At 37.7% G+C, this 17066-nt stretch overlaps 2 protein-coding genes across 7 annotated transcripts in view; one reads left to right on the top strand and one right to left on the bottom strand.

Moving 5' to 3' along the window:
- LOC134678852 (uncharacterized) overlaps positions 1-17066 on the bottom strand; it is a 208179-nt gene that overhangs the window by 117837 nt on the left and 73276 nt on the right. The window lies entirely within an intron of this gene.
- The window catches only part of LOC134678856 (CD82 antigen-like), a 92677-nt gene that overhangs the window by 56643 nt on the left and 18968 nt on the right, over positions 1-17066 (top strand). For 4 of the 6 annotated variants that reach the window (XM_063537568.1, XM_063537567.1, XM_063537570.1 and 1 more), the window contains one exon: positions 9202-9242. The exons of 1 other annotated variant lie outside the window; for it this stretch is intronic. In XM_063537568.1, coding sequence (XP_063393638.1) covers positions 9232-9242 — 11 coding nt within the window. In that variant the 5' untranslated portion in view covers positions 9202-9231. The remainder of the gene's footprint in view (positions 1-9201; positions 9243-17066) is intronic. One more of the 6 variants, XM_063537572.1, reaches the window with a different exon arrangement.

The following is a 17066-nucleotide window of genomic DNA, read 5'->3' as shown; positions in this document are numbered from 1 at the left end:
TAAATTCTAATGCCGGCTTCACTATATGTATATCGTAGAGGCGATTTCAGACCGGCGGCCTAGCCAAGGTGACAATTGCTCGCGCTACGCCATCGAATTTTCATCTAATCTATCTAATCGCTTTATGTCTCTCTATATATTAGTGTGACAGTGACAGTTGCGTTTCGTTCGCTACAGAGCGTTAGCGATTGACATGTTATCTACGGGTCCTGTGCAAATAAATCGAAAGTTTAATATGTATAAATTGAAACTGCCACCGATGAACGATAATCTACAACGATTTGTCATACACAAGATCGATAAATCTGCGCAAATCTGTCTGCAGATTGTATATCGTAATGATATACATATAGTTACGTTTGTAGCCGGCATAACTAGGGCCTAAAATAAAGTACACCATAAAGGGCATAAAGTAACGACGAACGTGCACCCATGAGGGGAATAAACTCTAGCAAATTTTGCACAAACCAAAGAATATTATTGCATAAACCTGGCAGTAAGAATGCATACAATCTATAGACGACCGGTCTGGCCTAGTGGGTAGTGACCCTGCCTGCTAAGCCGATGGTCCTGGGTTCGAATCCCAGTAAGGGCATTTATTTGTGTGATAAACACTAATATTTGTTCCTGAGTCATGGGTGTTTTCTATGTATATAAGTATGTATTTATCTAGTATGTTTATCGTCGCCTATCACCCATAGTACAAGCTTTGCTTAGTTTGGGGCTAGGTTGATCTGTGTAAGACGTCCACCAATATTTATTTATTTATTTATTTATATGTCGGCGGCAGATCGTAAAACCGGGCATATCGAGATATTCCTAGGCATATCATGAAACGCCGCCATTTCATGATCTGACTAAGATTTGCCCAGGCATATCACGATCTGCCTTATAAAAGAGGCGGCAGATCGATCAGAGCATTGGCATTCGTTGATATTGCTAGCTTCATACCGGGCGCATCGTAAAATAACCTCGTGAGGATTACACGATATGGCTGGTGTTCGCTAGGCATATCATGAAATGCCGGCGTTTCATGATCTTCCTAGGAATATCACCCCTTGAGGTTTGCACGATATGGCTGGTGTTCGCTAGGCATATCATGAAATGCCGGCGTTTCATGATCTGCCTATGAATATCACCTCTTGGGGTTTGCAAGATATGGCTGGTGTTCGCTAGGAAGATCATGAAATGCCGGCGTTTCATGATCTGCCTAGGAATATCACACCCTACTTATTTGATATGCCTAAACGTAGCCAGGCAAATCGTCAAACGTTGAGGTTTGAACGATATGGCTGGTAGTCGTTAGTCAGATCATGAAATGGCGGCGTTTCATGATATGCCTAGGAATATCTCGATATGCCCGATTTTACGATCTGCCGCCGACATATATAATACCTTTAAACATGCAATTCTTGTTTATATATATTATATTTCTGGGATCTCGGAAACGGCTGTAACGAAATCAATGAAATTTGCTATACTTACGGGTGTTTTCGGGGGCGATAAATCAATCTAGCTAGGTCTTGTCTCTGGGAAAACGCGCATTTTTGAGTTTTGACATATATAGTAACAGCACCAGTCATGGGACATTTAAGAGGAAATTTGGAGTATTTATGATATTTCCCTTATACATGTAAATGGTCTACCGCTTAGCGTGTTAAAAGATGAAAGTCCTATCCGTCTTTCATGTTTTAAGCGTGTTGTATCAAATATACTGCAATTAGTTTCCACATATTTAACAAATTAAAACTATGCTTTTTTTCTCCAGTCATGGACACTAAAGTTCCAGTAATGGGCCCCTGGTAATGGACGTGGATCCAGTAATGGGCCCCCTATAATGGACATTGCTGTATCAGTATAAAATATTGAAATGGGGAATAAATTACGGGAAAATAAAACAATTTTTGGTATAAGCTTTTATCGCTGAATGTATTTTTCTTTCCACAGCCAATTATTATTGTATTAGATCCATCGAGACAATTCTAATATACCCTAACACAATTAGTTAGGGTTTAATGCGATAAAGTTCCCATGGCCACCTCCTGTCTCCATCATCAGATCAGGTCCATGTTATCATAATATTGCATTATCATCCGATTCGCATACTTAATTACGTACTTACACAAAATTTCAACTGAATCGGAAATCGAAAAGTGGCTCAAATTCAGCTACCAAGATTGGACCCACACTAACTAACAGGGCAAGTTAAATAAAAGTTTGGGAAAACGATATTAATTTATCCGAAGTCCGAGAATACCTCCTGATTGACATATTTCTTAACTACATTTTATTTCTGTATTGTTTAAACATGAAATTATGGCATAGCAAGCATCATTCTGTCATTTGTCCCATCATAGGAGGTACGCAGTTTTACAGCTCCTATAATGGGATTGGGCCAAATACCACTATTTTTTTACATCTGTGGAGTCACAACATAGTGTGTTGTTATACCTTATCTCATGGTAAATGCAATTAACAAAACACATTCTAGTTTTCATCAAGTATTAATTAATTAAAATTTTATAAATTAACTCACCTCTCTTAGCGAAGTTGTTAAGAATTCGTAGTGGTATTTTTTTTCAGTGACACGACAACTTTTAGGTTGACGCCAATTTCTTAAAAAACAACCAAATTTAATAAATCTTCAAACTGAAACAGCTCTAGGACTCTTATTTATGATAATATACAGCCAGTGTTTATAAACTACTTTTAGATACTTATTTTAGAGGAATTATGTTTTTTTGTCCCATTACTGGTTCCACGTCCATAATAGGGTCCACTACTATACTGCCCTCCTAAGCTAAAAAGCGGTATTTGCATAAAAATTTTATTGAAAATACGTCCTTCCCTCCTAAGCTAAAAGGTCGTATTTTCAATGAAAATTTAATGCAAATGCCGCTTTTTAGCTTAGGAGGGCAGTATATGTCTCCCAGATATTACCCCCCTATAAGCTCTATACTTGACGTGGCACTTTGTATGAAAACTTAGCATGGTCCGACTTTGAAATGTACGCAATACGATGAAATTAAAATAAACCACAAACAAATGTTTTTGCTAAACACTGTTTGGTAGTTACTTCCAAAAATTACCTACATAACTTCGTCGATATTGTTGCTCTCCAAACTTATATTATTATCATTTATACCAACGAATAGTGTCATAACGACGAACGTACGTAGAACGCAAACAATGAGACGAAGTCTGCATCGGACGTATACTTCTTTGAAAATGGAAAACTTTAATAAATTCATGCGTGCGTGCGACATTGCGTCATGTCGAATTTGAAAAATTCTTTGCACTCTTGTGGATGTGAAACGTATGCAATTGCCAATTAAATCATTTGAAAAGCATACAAATACTTTGTAGGCAATAAATAAAAATCGAGCTACAACTCATGTTCAGCAAATAATTCACAAACGGTCAACATTATAAACCAATATCGGTCTGCTTTTATTATGATTTATCGGCTTAGTAAATACTTGGTCCGCAAAATTATTATTTGATCAGCAAGATTTAAAAATTGGTCGGCAGAAAAATAATGTCTGTAAGCAGTTTAATTAAAACGTATGCATATTAAAGGAATGGTAAGTTGACATAATAAAGTGGATTACATTTGATAAGTTTTTGGCAAAAATTTCATTTTTGGTACAAGCTTTTATCGCTGACTGTACTTTTCTTTCCACAGGCAACTAATGCTCATCGAGACAATTCTAAAAATCCCAAACACAATTAGGTTTCGTTGTTTTATCACATAGTTCCTATGGCCACCTCCGGTCTCCATCATCAGATCAGCTCGATGATACCATAATATTGCATTGTCATTGTCACCCGACTTACGTATGTATGCAAAATTTCAGCTCAATCGGAAACCGGGAAGTGGATCAAATTTAATTTGCAAGATTTGATTACAGACCGACAAACAGACAGACAACGGTCCGGTGAAAGTAAATAAAAGCTTGTAAAAATCACACAGAGTTGGGGGCGGAGCGGAATTAGACCTTCACAGAAGCCAACTGCTACTAGAAAAGTGGGTTAGGTTAGGTTAGAATTGCGACCTTCACAGAAGTCAATTGCTACTAGAATAGTGGGTTAGGTTAGATTAGAACTGCGACCTTCACAGAAGCGAACTGCTACTACAAAAGTGGGTTAGGTTAGATTAGAACTGCGACCTTCACAGAAGCCAACTGCTACTAGAAAAGTGGGTTAGGTTAGGTTAGAACTGCGACCTTTACAAAAACCAACTGTTGCTAGAAAAGTGGGTTTTTGCTGATCAACAGATTTTTTAGCTAACCAATTTTTGCGGATCAGTTAAATTGTAATCCAAAATGAAATAATTCACTTACCCACTGATTGCTTACTAAAATTAGATTAATGGTGGATCGCTTACTGCCGCTCAAATAATTAATTTGCCAACCAAATCAATTTAGAGCAGCTCAGGATGACATTCATTACAAACTGGTTTAGAAACACTTGCCTACCAAAAGTTGCCGACCAAGTATAAATTTCTGCTGACCATATATTTTTTTTGTTCATCAAAATAGGAATATTTATTCTGCAGATCGATTACATAACACCCATAAAAATGGGGTCCCAGGGAGCAAACGTTTTTGCAGAAATCGCGAAGCGTCTGCTTGACGTACCTACCCGGTGACCGAAGAGCTGGCGGCTTCCTCGCACAACGTATACATGCGATACAACGAGGAAATGTACCATGCCTCAAGGGCCTCTTTTAGATTTAAGCTAGTTATTATTAATTTAGTTTAGTATTTGTATTCTAGTACCTCTGTAAGTACATTTAATTATGTTAATAAATGGTTGTCATACATAATAAAAAAAAAACATGTTGGCGACTGTCTGATGGCGCGCGACCTCTTTGGAACATAGGTATATTATTTTGTAAAACCTTTTGATTTATGATTCAATATTATTGTCAATCAGTCTGCCTGTCACCGTTGTAAAAACAACATCTTTATTGTGCTTTATTTATCAATTAAAACCATTAATTATAAAACGTGTTTCCATCATCTCATAAGTAATACAGTCCATTCCACATTAGCTATCAAAACATATCAAAATCTTTTTATCGGTTTAGGGTTTAGCCATGAAAACGTTGACAAACGCAATAAAAGCCAAATTCGCATATGTAATATATTGAGGCATAAGAATATATGTAGTAGATTGTATCGCAAGAGCAGATTGTATCGTCCACTTGACGAAATTTTAATATACTGAAACTTACATTGCTGCACAAATTTGGACTAATTGCGATCCTTAATGTCTAACCAATATACGTATATACATAAAAATTATGTTGCCCAGGTAGCAAATTAAAAATGAAGTATAATAATAGCTAATCCGTCAAGTGGACGAAAATTAGAGCATGTATGAAAACTAGCGCAATGGCCCTATTTATGGCTTGGGCGTTTCTGCGGTTCTAAAACCGCAAGAATCAAAATCGCAGTGTGTTCTAAACTTCTAAGTCAAACATTGCATACATAAATAGAAGCTTGTAAAAAGTAGTCTTCACAAGTCACATCTGTTAGTAGGCACCTAACTAACACATAACTAAGTACCTACAACGGTCCGGCCACATAGTGGTTAGACATACATAGACATATACTATACATATAGCTACTCTACTCCCAGATCTCCGTTTGACTGTGGTATAAAAGTAGGTACGTAATGTATAGTTCGTTTTTTTTAGCATTAGAAAGAAGCGCAAAGAAGGCAAGAGATCTTGACATGTCTTTTAATTGAAAAACGCTTTTTAAAAATCAGTAACTATTACTTATGAAAGCAGAAGAATATAAATTATAGTATTAGATTCATAGTTGTTACAATATTTGCCGTGACTTATTTTTAAAACGTGTTTTTCAATTAAAAGAGACATCAAGATTGTTTATGTTGATGCTATAAAGCAAGATTAATAATGCAAAAAAATGAACTATATGCGTAGGTATTGAGTGTTTGCGGTACTAGCATACGTCCATTCGATTACAATTTAATGGCGCTGTTTGACTAATGACATCATTAAAATCTCTAGTGGTGAAATCGCAGAGAAACATTTTACTGTAGATTGTACCATTCTCGTAATTAACGTTGAGCGGGCAACAACGGCTGTATTTACAACAGGGTGTAGGTACCTACACTATCACTAGATCACTAGTGGCTCTGTGAGCTGTAGACCTGGCGAGTAGGTATAGCTTATTGGGGCCGTGTACGACGAAAGCGCCACACAGCGGTTTGATCAATCAACAATACGAAAATTATAATTTATTCAACATAAAAAAATAAAAAAAAAACAAACACAATACGAAATTGTAAAAATATAATACAAAAAGTTATGTCTCAGCAAGTCTCAGCATATAATTACTGGGGATCGAACTTGGGACCTTCCGTGTTCAAAAAAAGAAAACGAATTTTGGACAATGTTCTTAGCCAAGCTAACAAAAGTAAGCTAAATAAAAGCTAAATACCGCCTAAACCAGCAATACATTTTTTATGCATTTTTTGCTATTTACTCGTGTTCTCTAAACATGTCTCAATAAGAAAAAAAATCTCTTATGATATCGATACGACTATTTGTTTAGTCGCGAGATAACGCGACTCCGCCATTTTTTAAATTTCCAATAACCGGATCGGCAATTTATTTATATAATCATAAAGTCTGGTCACAAAATTTCATGAGAATCGGTTGAGAATTATTGTGATCTGTAGAGGAGAACAACCGGATATACAAAAGCAAAATGCCAGAGTCAAAACGTAGACCTTCGCTGCGCTTCGGTCAACTACACTTCGATCAATTAGTTAGGTAGGTAATTAATTATTACCTATACATTGATAGTATAGTCAGCTGCAGCGATAGTTGATCCCCGTGTCCTTTTCCCGTGTCCGAATGCTACATTTTTGAAACCCATTGGTATTCAAAAAATTTGGTTTCTTTTCTAGATGTATTGAATGAGCACAATGCGTGTCCGAAACTGAATAACATATCTGCTCGGTAGCCGACCCCACAATGGTTGCCAGTCATTATGCCGCTCGAGAGGAGGCTTCGTCATGATCGGGCTTTATGCAAACATGACTAGGTACGGAAAACTGTAGGAACGCCCACAGAGGTGTTAGGTATTCACTTACCGACTTATGAGAAAATGCTTAGGTACTTACTAACAGAAATATGTATGTTCTCATCTCTCTCTCTCTCAAGTTCATTTGAGTGTGAGCAATATTAGACTTGGCCTATCTTGTAGTTCGATTGACGCCGCGTTTGTAGGTACCTTTTTTTTGATTCACTAAAAGCCGACCATACAATTTGAGGATACAACGCGGCTCTAGTACGCTAATATAAATTCGCTCAGGTACTAGACTCGCGTAGCCCTAAGATTGCCTTAAGATAAATTTATACTCATCAAGCGCATTTCTACGACCACAATATTCCTTTCTGTCACCTATTTATAGTGAATGAACTACAAGGTGCACAAGTGTAGGTATCTAGTTTCTATATTGTCATCCCATAATGTTACGTTATAACCATTATTGTCAGATGTTTCGTAAGTTTTTAAAAGTATGTAACACAATTTCAATGGGCTTTTGTCATAGCTTAGGTAATAATCGGGTAGTGTACTTTAATTATGCTCTTAAATCATTGAGGTCTGCATTATCTATCACTGAAAGCATTTGAAGGTTACCCGTATTTTGAAATTAACACGGGAAAAAGTGAAACTGGGGTATTATGAATATTATCGCCTGCACAGCGAGCTCATCAATCACTGATCTTATCGGTTGTTAATATACAGTGTAGAGCCACGTTCATGTTGTTGTTGACCTAATGAATGACCCAGTGCCAAAAGCATTTATTATTTACAGATATTCTGAAATTACAGTAACTTGTTTTTTGCAAACTTCTATTCTTATATGAGTAATCTGTGGAAAATAAAAATAAACATTGAAAAAGACTGAAAAGCTTGATCGTCGATCATCGTCGCGAAAATATCAATCATGACATGTTGAAAAAACTACATGTCAAATAAAAAAACCTCGCCACCGATATATACCACGCGGTTGAAAGAGGCTAGTTTTTATCACGTAGACAACAGCGACCATCTTATTTGTACTAACATAACATTTGGTAAAATTCAATTACTAAATGATGCTCACCTACATTTAGAAAGTTAAAAGCCCCATTTTCCGCAAAAAAGGTCATATCTAGGTATTCGTGCCTATTAAAATTCCGATAGATGCACGTACTTAACTATTGCTATGTCATTTACCTACGTGGATATTTATATTGTCGTGCCAATTGCTAGAACCTGAATAAAAACCTGAAAAGCTTTCAAATAATTTCCCTATTAGTAGAATTATGGAACTGTTTGTGACAGTTTCAGTGTAGTAGGACAACAATACACATCCTAAATGAACAAATAGACTTGTGGCCCGTGCGGAAATCGGTAAGTACATACATAAACGAGAACGATTAAATTACCTACGTCATGTCATGGGCTAACTTTGAATCATGCCATTCGCGTAGACAGGGCATTTACAGAGTAGCGGTTCAAACTAGATATACAACTTCAATATTGTTTATGTTTAAGAACGTGAAATTGATAAGTTGCCCATTTTAACGTTTTTAAATACAAAACATATTACAGTCGTACAGATTGAACTGCTGCACCGTAAAGGGAAATAAAATAATACTCTAATTTAAAATGAGTACTCAATAGTAGGTACCAAAGGGCCGACCAAAAAGTCTTATTTATAAATAATACAAGAGCAAAAATTTGCAAGAGCTTACTACGGTACCCTACAGTAAACATGGCTCGACATGCTCTTGGCCAGTATTTATTACAGTGGAAGTGGAATTAAAAGTGTTTTGTTTACTTAACCGGCATACATATACTGTTAAATTATGGATATGAAATAGGCAAAATAAAATAATTTCGAATTTATTATTATTTTCAATATAAATTTAATTTATAACTTTTATTTATAAGTTATATATAGACAAATATTAAAAATAATAATAAACTAACTTATTTATAACTTAGATTATAACCAAAATAATTTTGCTGGCGGTGATACTTATAAGGTGCTTGTTTTTAATAACTTGATGTATGTTGTAGGTAATAGAATCAGTCAGCCGATGTCTTTTCAATCATTTGATGTTTATTCATATTGTGACTTATTGGTGATTTTCTTTATTTCCAGGCTGTTTCCAGGGTATAGCAGAACTTCAACATGCCACCTAAGTAAGCTTTGCAGCAGCTCTTGTGTCTGTTCAGAGATGGTTGGGATTGCACCTGTAATGTACGGCTTAGCTATGCACACGCACAGTCATCGTTTTAGGTTGCCTTCGCATCAAAAAGTGTTTATTGCTTAGTTATACGCTTACTAATTGTTTTCTTTAGGTAAGATTACGACTTCTATTTATTTCGTATATGTGTATTGAAGTATTAAGACTGGGTCGACCGTCCAGTGGCGCCCTCACTACCCCGAATAGTGGTTTCTGATAAACCAATTAATTTATGTATAAATCAGTAGGTATATAAATATTGTTGTCCTACTGATTCTTCAACTTTTGGTCTTTGTCACATAGTTTTATTTTGCTTTATAAAATAAACGGGAATTGTTAGCCACACTATTCCGCAAAGGTAAGTAATATAAAACTATATCAAATAAATCAAAAAAATAAGTAGGACAACAATATTAGAATACTGATTTAAACAGAAATTACTTTGTTTATTTGATAACACAATTCCTATAATGAGGTCGCCACTGGAAGGGCGACCCAGTCTTAATATATGTACATACATTGGTAGCGTTGATACATTGGTACATACTTCGATTTAAAAAAAACGGCTAAGTGCGAGTCGGACTCGCGTTCCAAGGGTTCCGTACATTACTAAATTTTTAACAATATATTTTTTTATATATAAGAAAGAAAGAAAGAAACGCGAGTGAATTGCCTTTAAAAAACCCGTAGGGGTCGGATCAAAAACTAAGTAATTGGTCCGACTCACGCTTGACTACATATTTCTAATAGGTTTTTCTGTCATCTATAGGTAAATACCTATTTTATGTATTTAAAAAAAAATTATACACAGTAGTTTCGGAGATAAAGGGGGGGGGGGATGGTCATTTTTTGCCTATTTTCTTGAATTATTTCTAAACTGTTTATTCTAAAATTATAAAAAAATATGTTTGAGATTCTCACATTCTTTCATTTGATATGTAACACGATATAGTTTGAAAAACTTTATTTATTGATTTTCTCATTTACCCCCCAAAAGTGGCCCCCATGTTTAAAATTCATTTGTTTACGTTACATGTCCGTCTTTGGGTCACAAACTTACATATGTGTACCAAATTTCAACTTAATTGGTCCAGTAGTTTCGGAGAAAATAGGCTGTGACAGACGGACAGACAGACAGACGCACGAGTGATCCTATAAGGGTTCCGTTTTTTTCCTTTTGAGGTACGGAACCCTAAAAAGGAGAAACAAATTTAGTGTTTTGGAGAGTGTACTCTAAAAATCTGTTACCTGAGCCTGAGCCATTATTGTGTACACAATTTATAAGTTCCTAAAGGAAGTGGTATTTACGAACCCGTGTGGTGACTACATTATTGTTACACCTACTTGGACGCATGGAGTTGAGGCTAACATATTATAGTGTAGTTGTTTGAGTAGAAAATTGGCAGTCTGCAAAGCGGAAATGGTCACTAACACACATACAAACAAATATTTTAAGGTGCATTTGGTTCAGAAAACTGAGTTTTTAAAAAGTCGTAGCGCTTTTTGTACACTAATTTATGACACATTTATTTGTCTTAAATTTAATTAGCATATTAGGGGCTTTTCTGGAGGGTCTATATCGATTCAAAGTCTGAGTTTTTGATATTCCCTCGATAGAAAAAATGGTCTAAAATGCACATAGGTTATTATTATTAAAGTAGTTTTTTTGGGACGATTTTGACACCTTCATTAATAACTGGCCGGAAAAAGCTCAACAACGGGACTTGTGGAAATCAAGGGGAGAGGCCTTTGCCCAGCCGTGGGACACTATAACAGGCTATTTAATAAAAAGACAAGGATTAAAGGAATTTTATTTAAAAATACTTGCTGAAGTTTATAATTTAACATTATTTTTTGTGAATATTTAATTTGATTAATTTAATAACCGATTGCGTTTCCATTATTTTCAATTGTGGCTGAATGCCGAATGGGTCTTCGATGCCTAACCTGTCAAAAAATGACAATAACAAGTTTACATATCACCGTATTTAATAATGATTTCGCTTAAAAATTTGGTATTTTTTTCTTCGCAAGTATGACGGAAAAATTGTGTGAAACCCAATTGTAGTTCCAGCCTGCCGCAAATTATAGACCTAGTTTACAACATTTCGCTTACCCCCCTCGTAATGATGTAAGTATAATAGCATAGCGCAATATTTCAGGTGATCTAGTTATAGAAAACAAATAAAAGACACTCTACCGAATTTTAAACTAGTTAATTATATCATGTTATTCCAACTGATAAAAAATATCAAATAGTCATTCGGAAAGTTTATAGTTCCATGTCTATAGTCATTAGCTTATATTTTTATCACAGCTGACCTTCAGTTAGATTTAAATAAAAAATACGCTTTAGGGATCGGTTGGGCTGCGCAAAGTATCTAACAAGATTTATTGGCAAGTCGTCGACTGAAACAAATAGTTTTTTTGTTTTATCTTGAACTTTCACGTCGCTTTCGGTCTGACATACCTTGAGTTAAATTTAGTTTATTTACCGGTAGATATTTGAGCAAAGTGTTTCCTCGAGATACGAATTAAAAAAATAATTGAATTAATAATAATGAGAGGAGGCCTGTGCTTAGCAGTGGGACGTATATAGGCTGAAATGATGATGAATAATAATAAAATAGCTATTTAATTATTTTTACGTTACATATAGAGTAGGTAGGTAAATAAAAAACAAACTAGATACGAATTACATTACTTAAAGAAAGTTGCGCTTTGGAATTATTGGTTCTCTACCCAAAATATTATTTGATTTATAGGTACCTACAATGCATATGCAGTAAAGACCACGAAGGAAAATTGAACATAACATACCTATCTGATTCATCACATAGTTTTTTGTTTTGTTGCAAAATAACTTGATTATGTGGAAAGATTCAAAACTAAAATGGAGAAGTTACTCTTTGTAGTCTGAAAAGCTGTTCTGAGAGACTACAGAGAGTACAATACACGTGCGAAAAGGTAATTCGCCACTTGTTGCGAATTTCCTACTTTTCGCATTTGTATCGTAATGTACTAATAAGCAATCTATATATTTTGTCTATCAAGGCGTTCGCCTTTTCTTCTGATGGCAGCTTGAATTTTCAGTGGCAATGTGTCAGGAATTCTCCTAATGTCGCACACAAGTCGCACATTCCGCAGGAGATTAAATTCCACACTGCGATCATTTTATTTTACAAATCTTCCTTCGATTTAGAGTAGAGTTAGACCAAGAAAAGTCTGCAACGATTTTGAAAGAACTGAGCGGCTCGAGTTGGGGTCGAGCTTTTAGGTGACCTCCAACTTTTACTCATTCAAGCGCTGATCACTGTCGTTACGCCTCTTCGAAGGATTCATATGATTGAACAGGGGCGGCCTTAACGTTTGTCAGGTTTCGGGCTTGTCTTTTGTACCTACTAAGTAAAATTAGTTATGAAAAATCCCTGTTAAAATTAGTTGTAACCGAGGCCTAACGGAAAACTAGTTTTAACATTTATTACAATGACATAGGTAGAAGTAAGTTTACAAAGTGAGCGTTTTTGGTATTCCCGAGTGTAAAAGTTAGCTAAAATAACACAAACACATGTTTCCGTTGGCACGTGTTTTTTAAGGTGCAGTACATTGAGCCAGCAGAGTTTTAGAAATAGTAGTAGCCCTTTTAAAAATTATTCAGCAATCTTGAGGTCTGGCTTGATGATCTTGATTTCTTGAGTTTCGCTCGATAGAAAAAATACAAAAATATTGGTCTAAAATGCGCCTTAAATATTGTTAAATTTTAACACAACGGTTAAAAATATGGACGAGTTTTTGATCGAACTCACAGTTTAGTTTTTTTGTTAAAACTTATAAAGTTAAAATTCAAAAACATGATAATCTAATCCCGGACACGCACAGCTGAGCCGTCTCACTCACATTTACGCTCAGTGAGAGTGGGAGACAAACCTCAACGGGGTCTTATATGTTGAAGAATATTCGTCTGGGCTCAGGCCGTAAAGGTCCAGGCTGCAAGCCGCGGGCGGTAGGCGGCGGCCTAAGGAAAGCGGGAGGCAGCCGAGCGCGAGTTGAAAACTAATTTCCTGTAGCTCAGAGCGATTGTCGAGATCGACGTATGCCCCGTGTTGAACGTTAAAATTGTTAAAAAAATGATTGCTCCGTCTGACGTCTCAGTATTTTAGGGACTCGTACTATTAATTGTAGCTATCGATGCTGTTAAACTTTACTCTTTGGTCAAACTTAATACTTACGCAATACTCGTAATTATAACACGAGTAGGCATATTTATTAGTTCTGAATAGTTCTAATGACATCTGAAGAGATTTTAGGGCGTAATTTTATTGTTCTTCTGCACCCGACATCGATTTGTTTGATGAATTTTACGAATGGACCATTCTAACTTTGCAAGCTATGGTTATTGACGTTAGTGACAATAAAGTACCCATGTTAGGAAAAAATCAAATTGTCATCATATTTTTAAACGGTTTTATTAAACGGTTTTTTAAACGGTTTTATTATTTAAACGGTTTTATTATTATTATTATCTCCTTGGATATCACGGGCCTATAATCCCGGTTTTTTGATAGGCTTGCGTGGCGTGGGGACACAGATCCAACACGTAGAGGCCCCTTGGAGAGCTTTTATGTCATGTAGAATGCCTGCTGGAACCCGTTCACAGGTGCAATAATAGACACCCGTGAACCGGTCTCAGCAGGCATTGGGACTATTGTAGAAAAAGAGAACAGTATACCGGTCTATGGATTGAAGTTTGGGTGGACTATGAGACTGGGCTATTGTAAAAGAGGTCCGGACACCTACCATAACAATGTTAACACCGTCATCGAGGCAGGCGGTGACTCGCCGCTGACTAGATGGGCCCCTGAAACTGCCGTCGTAAAGACGACCAGGAGCAACATCGGTGTGAGTGGCTCAGGGGTGTCGAGAGGTGTGCGCCGCTTTCTACCCAGTGGCTGTTAATAGCCACTGTGCCAACTCGCGTCTTATGCATCTTTCACTTCCACCCCTGGAGCATATAGCTCTAACGACTCCTCTCTGGACGGCCAATGAAGGCAAGCCAGAGCTGAGAGTCCTGCGGGTCCCCTTGGGGTCCACTCCGACCGACGAAGACACGCCGGAGACGGAGACCCTGACCGACTCTCGGGAGCACTCGGGTCCGTGGGGTCGTTACTCCCCAACAGCTCGCCACAAGCTGCCCTGCGGGCTTATTATTATTATTTGTATCTCCGTTTTAAAACTCTCGGGTCTTTCGAGCCCGGTCATTTATAAGGCGTGCGTGGGGATATGGATCCAACACGTAGAGGCCGTTTGGAGAGATTATTATTATTATTTATTGGTATTTCTTTATTGTTCTCTCCAATTGGAGGAAGTTTTGTTTCCATATCCGCGGGCTTTTGGCCAAACGAATATAGAAATGTATTTATTATTATTATTATTAAACGGTTTTATTATTAAACGGTTTTTTTTAAACGGTTTTATTAAACGGTTTTATTATTATTTTTTATTATTATTATTATTTGTTTGTCCTTTCCACATCTCGGGACCATGGGATCCCGGACTTTTGGGAGGCGTGCGTGGGGCCGAAGCCAACAGCGCAGAGGCCCTTTAAGACAATTTAATCTAAAGGCAAGGGATACACGTGGCGGATACTATCCCCGAACGCACAATGTGATACATCCGGAGATGGTCTCCGCCAGGTGCAAAGACTATTGGAGTGCAGCACTTTTGTGCTGCGATGGGAACTAAGGTCATGGGCTATAGATTTGAAAGTTGGATGGACTGGATAATGGGCTATGGGAGAGACTAGCGGACACCTGCCGTGACAATCAGTCTCAAAATTGTGTAAGACAGGTGGTGACTCGCCTACTCATTTAGTGGGCCCTACAACGGCCGCACGCACAGTGCGACAATAGGGCAACACTTCGGAGCGGCTGTAAGGTTGTCGAGAGGTGAGTCTGCGGTAGCCAGATCCCGGTGATCCGTTCAGCAGGCCGCCGGCGTTATGACATTTTACACTTCCAACCTGGAGCATAGGTCGCGCTCTTGCGACTCCACTCTGGCCGGCCAATCAAGGCAAGCACAGAGGCGAGGGCCAGATGACAGGGCCCTCTGGAATAGGGGTCCGCGGTGTCGCCACTCACCGTCAGCTCGCCACAAGCTGCCCCCGCGGGGTTATTATTATTATTATTACCTCTACCTAACCGATTTCGATGAAATTTGGCATCCGTATCAAGTCCCCGTGACAATGACTTTTTATAATATTTTCAACTCTAGATCTTCAAATCCTGATGCTGCAGAAACACTGCTTACCTTAACCGAAAGTATTACAGACTTGCTAGTTTAACTATATTATTGTTGCTATGAAACAAATCCTTAGTGACTTATTACTGACCTCCAACTCTTCAGTTCTGATACTGCACGGTTACTGCCTGCCTTAACCACCAGGATTGATAAAGTTCTGATTCTAGAGTAGTATTTTAAGTATTGGGCAGGGGCACTTGCATTTCATAATGACCTCCAACTCCTCAGTCGTGATGATGGAAGGTTACTGCCTTTTTTGCCATAACTGACCGCTTAAAGAATATGCCAATTTTTAAGTAGTGCTCTAAGTTTTAAGTAGATGTGTTTACGTTTCATAAAGACCTCCATTTATCAGTTCTGATGCTGCAGAGTTACTGCCTGCCTTAACTGCCGGGATGGAGAAAGTTTTGATTTCAAAGTAGGCTTTAAAATATTGGGCAGGGGCACTTGCATTTAATAAAGACCTCCAACTCCTCAATCATGATGATGCAAGGTGACTGCCTGCCATAACCGACCGGTTGGAGAATGTGTCAATTTTAAAGTAGTGCTCTATGTTTTAGGTAAACGCATTTACGTTTCATATTGTCCTCCCAACTGATCAGTTCTGATGTGGCAGCGTTACTGCCTGCCTTAACCAACAATATTAATAAATTTCTGATTTTAAAGTAGGATTTAAAGTATTGGACAGGGGCACTTGCATTTAATAAAGACCTCGAACTCCTCAATCGTGATGATGCAAGATTACTGCCTGCCATAACCGTACAATTAAGACACTTGGACCATTGTTCTTTGTTCGAGCACTAATCAGCCGGACGCTTCGGGCCTTCGGCCCTACGCGGAGCTCGGCCTTCGGCCTTCGCAATTAAGATACTTGAACCATTGTTCTCTGTTCGAGCACTACCCTGCCAGACGCTTCGGGCCTTCGGCCCTACGCGGAGCTCGGCCTTCGGCCTTCGCAATTAAGACACTTGGACCATTGTTCTCTGTTCAAGCACTACCCTGCCGGACGCTTCGGGCCTTCGGTCCTACGCGGAGCTCGGCCTTCGGCCTTCGCAATTAAGACACTTGAACCATTGTTCTCTGTTTGAGCACTAACTTGCCGAACGCTTCGGGCTTTCGGATCTACGCGGAGCCCTTCGGCCTTCGCAACTAACTGTAAATCAAATCCAATTTTGCCCCCTGGTAAAACAAATAACTATTGTCATCTTGCAGCGGAAGCGCAATCGAGTATGTTTATTTACTAGTAATGCTACTAAAAACTTAAAAATAAAATTAAGGTAAAAAAGTTTTAAGTTAAACGGTTTTATTTTAATCAGAAAGTGTACGAAAAACTAGAAAATAAAAATTATTATACTAATCGAAGTTCTATATAATTATGTACTACCTATGTTTCCTTTCTGGACAGTAATCATGCAAGACGTGTAGCAAAATGTAGTTTTCTCGAGTCTTATTCTAAACGCCACTTTTCGACACTATGTCAGTG

Source organism: Cydia fagiglandana, chromosome Z (assembly GCF_963556715.1).
Source record: "Cydia fagiglandana chromosome Z, ilCydFagi1.1, whole genome shotgun sequence".
NCBI classification, from domain to species: Eukaryota; Metazoa; Arthropoda; class Insecta; order Lepidoptera; family Tortricidae; genus Cydia; species Cydia fagiglandana.
The sequence above is the reverse complement of the archived record's forward strand: the minus strand, read 5'-3'. Positions and strand labels throughout refer to the sequence as shown.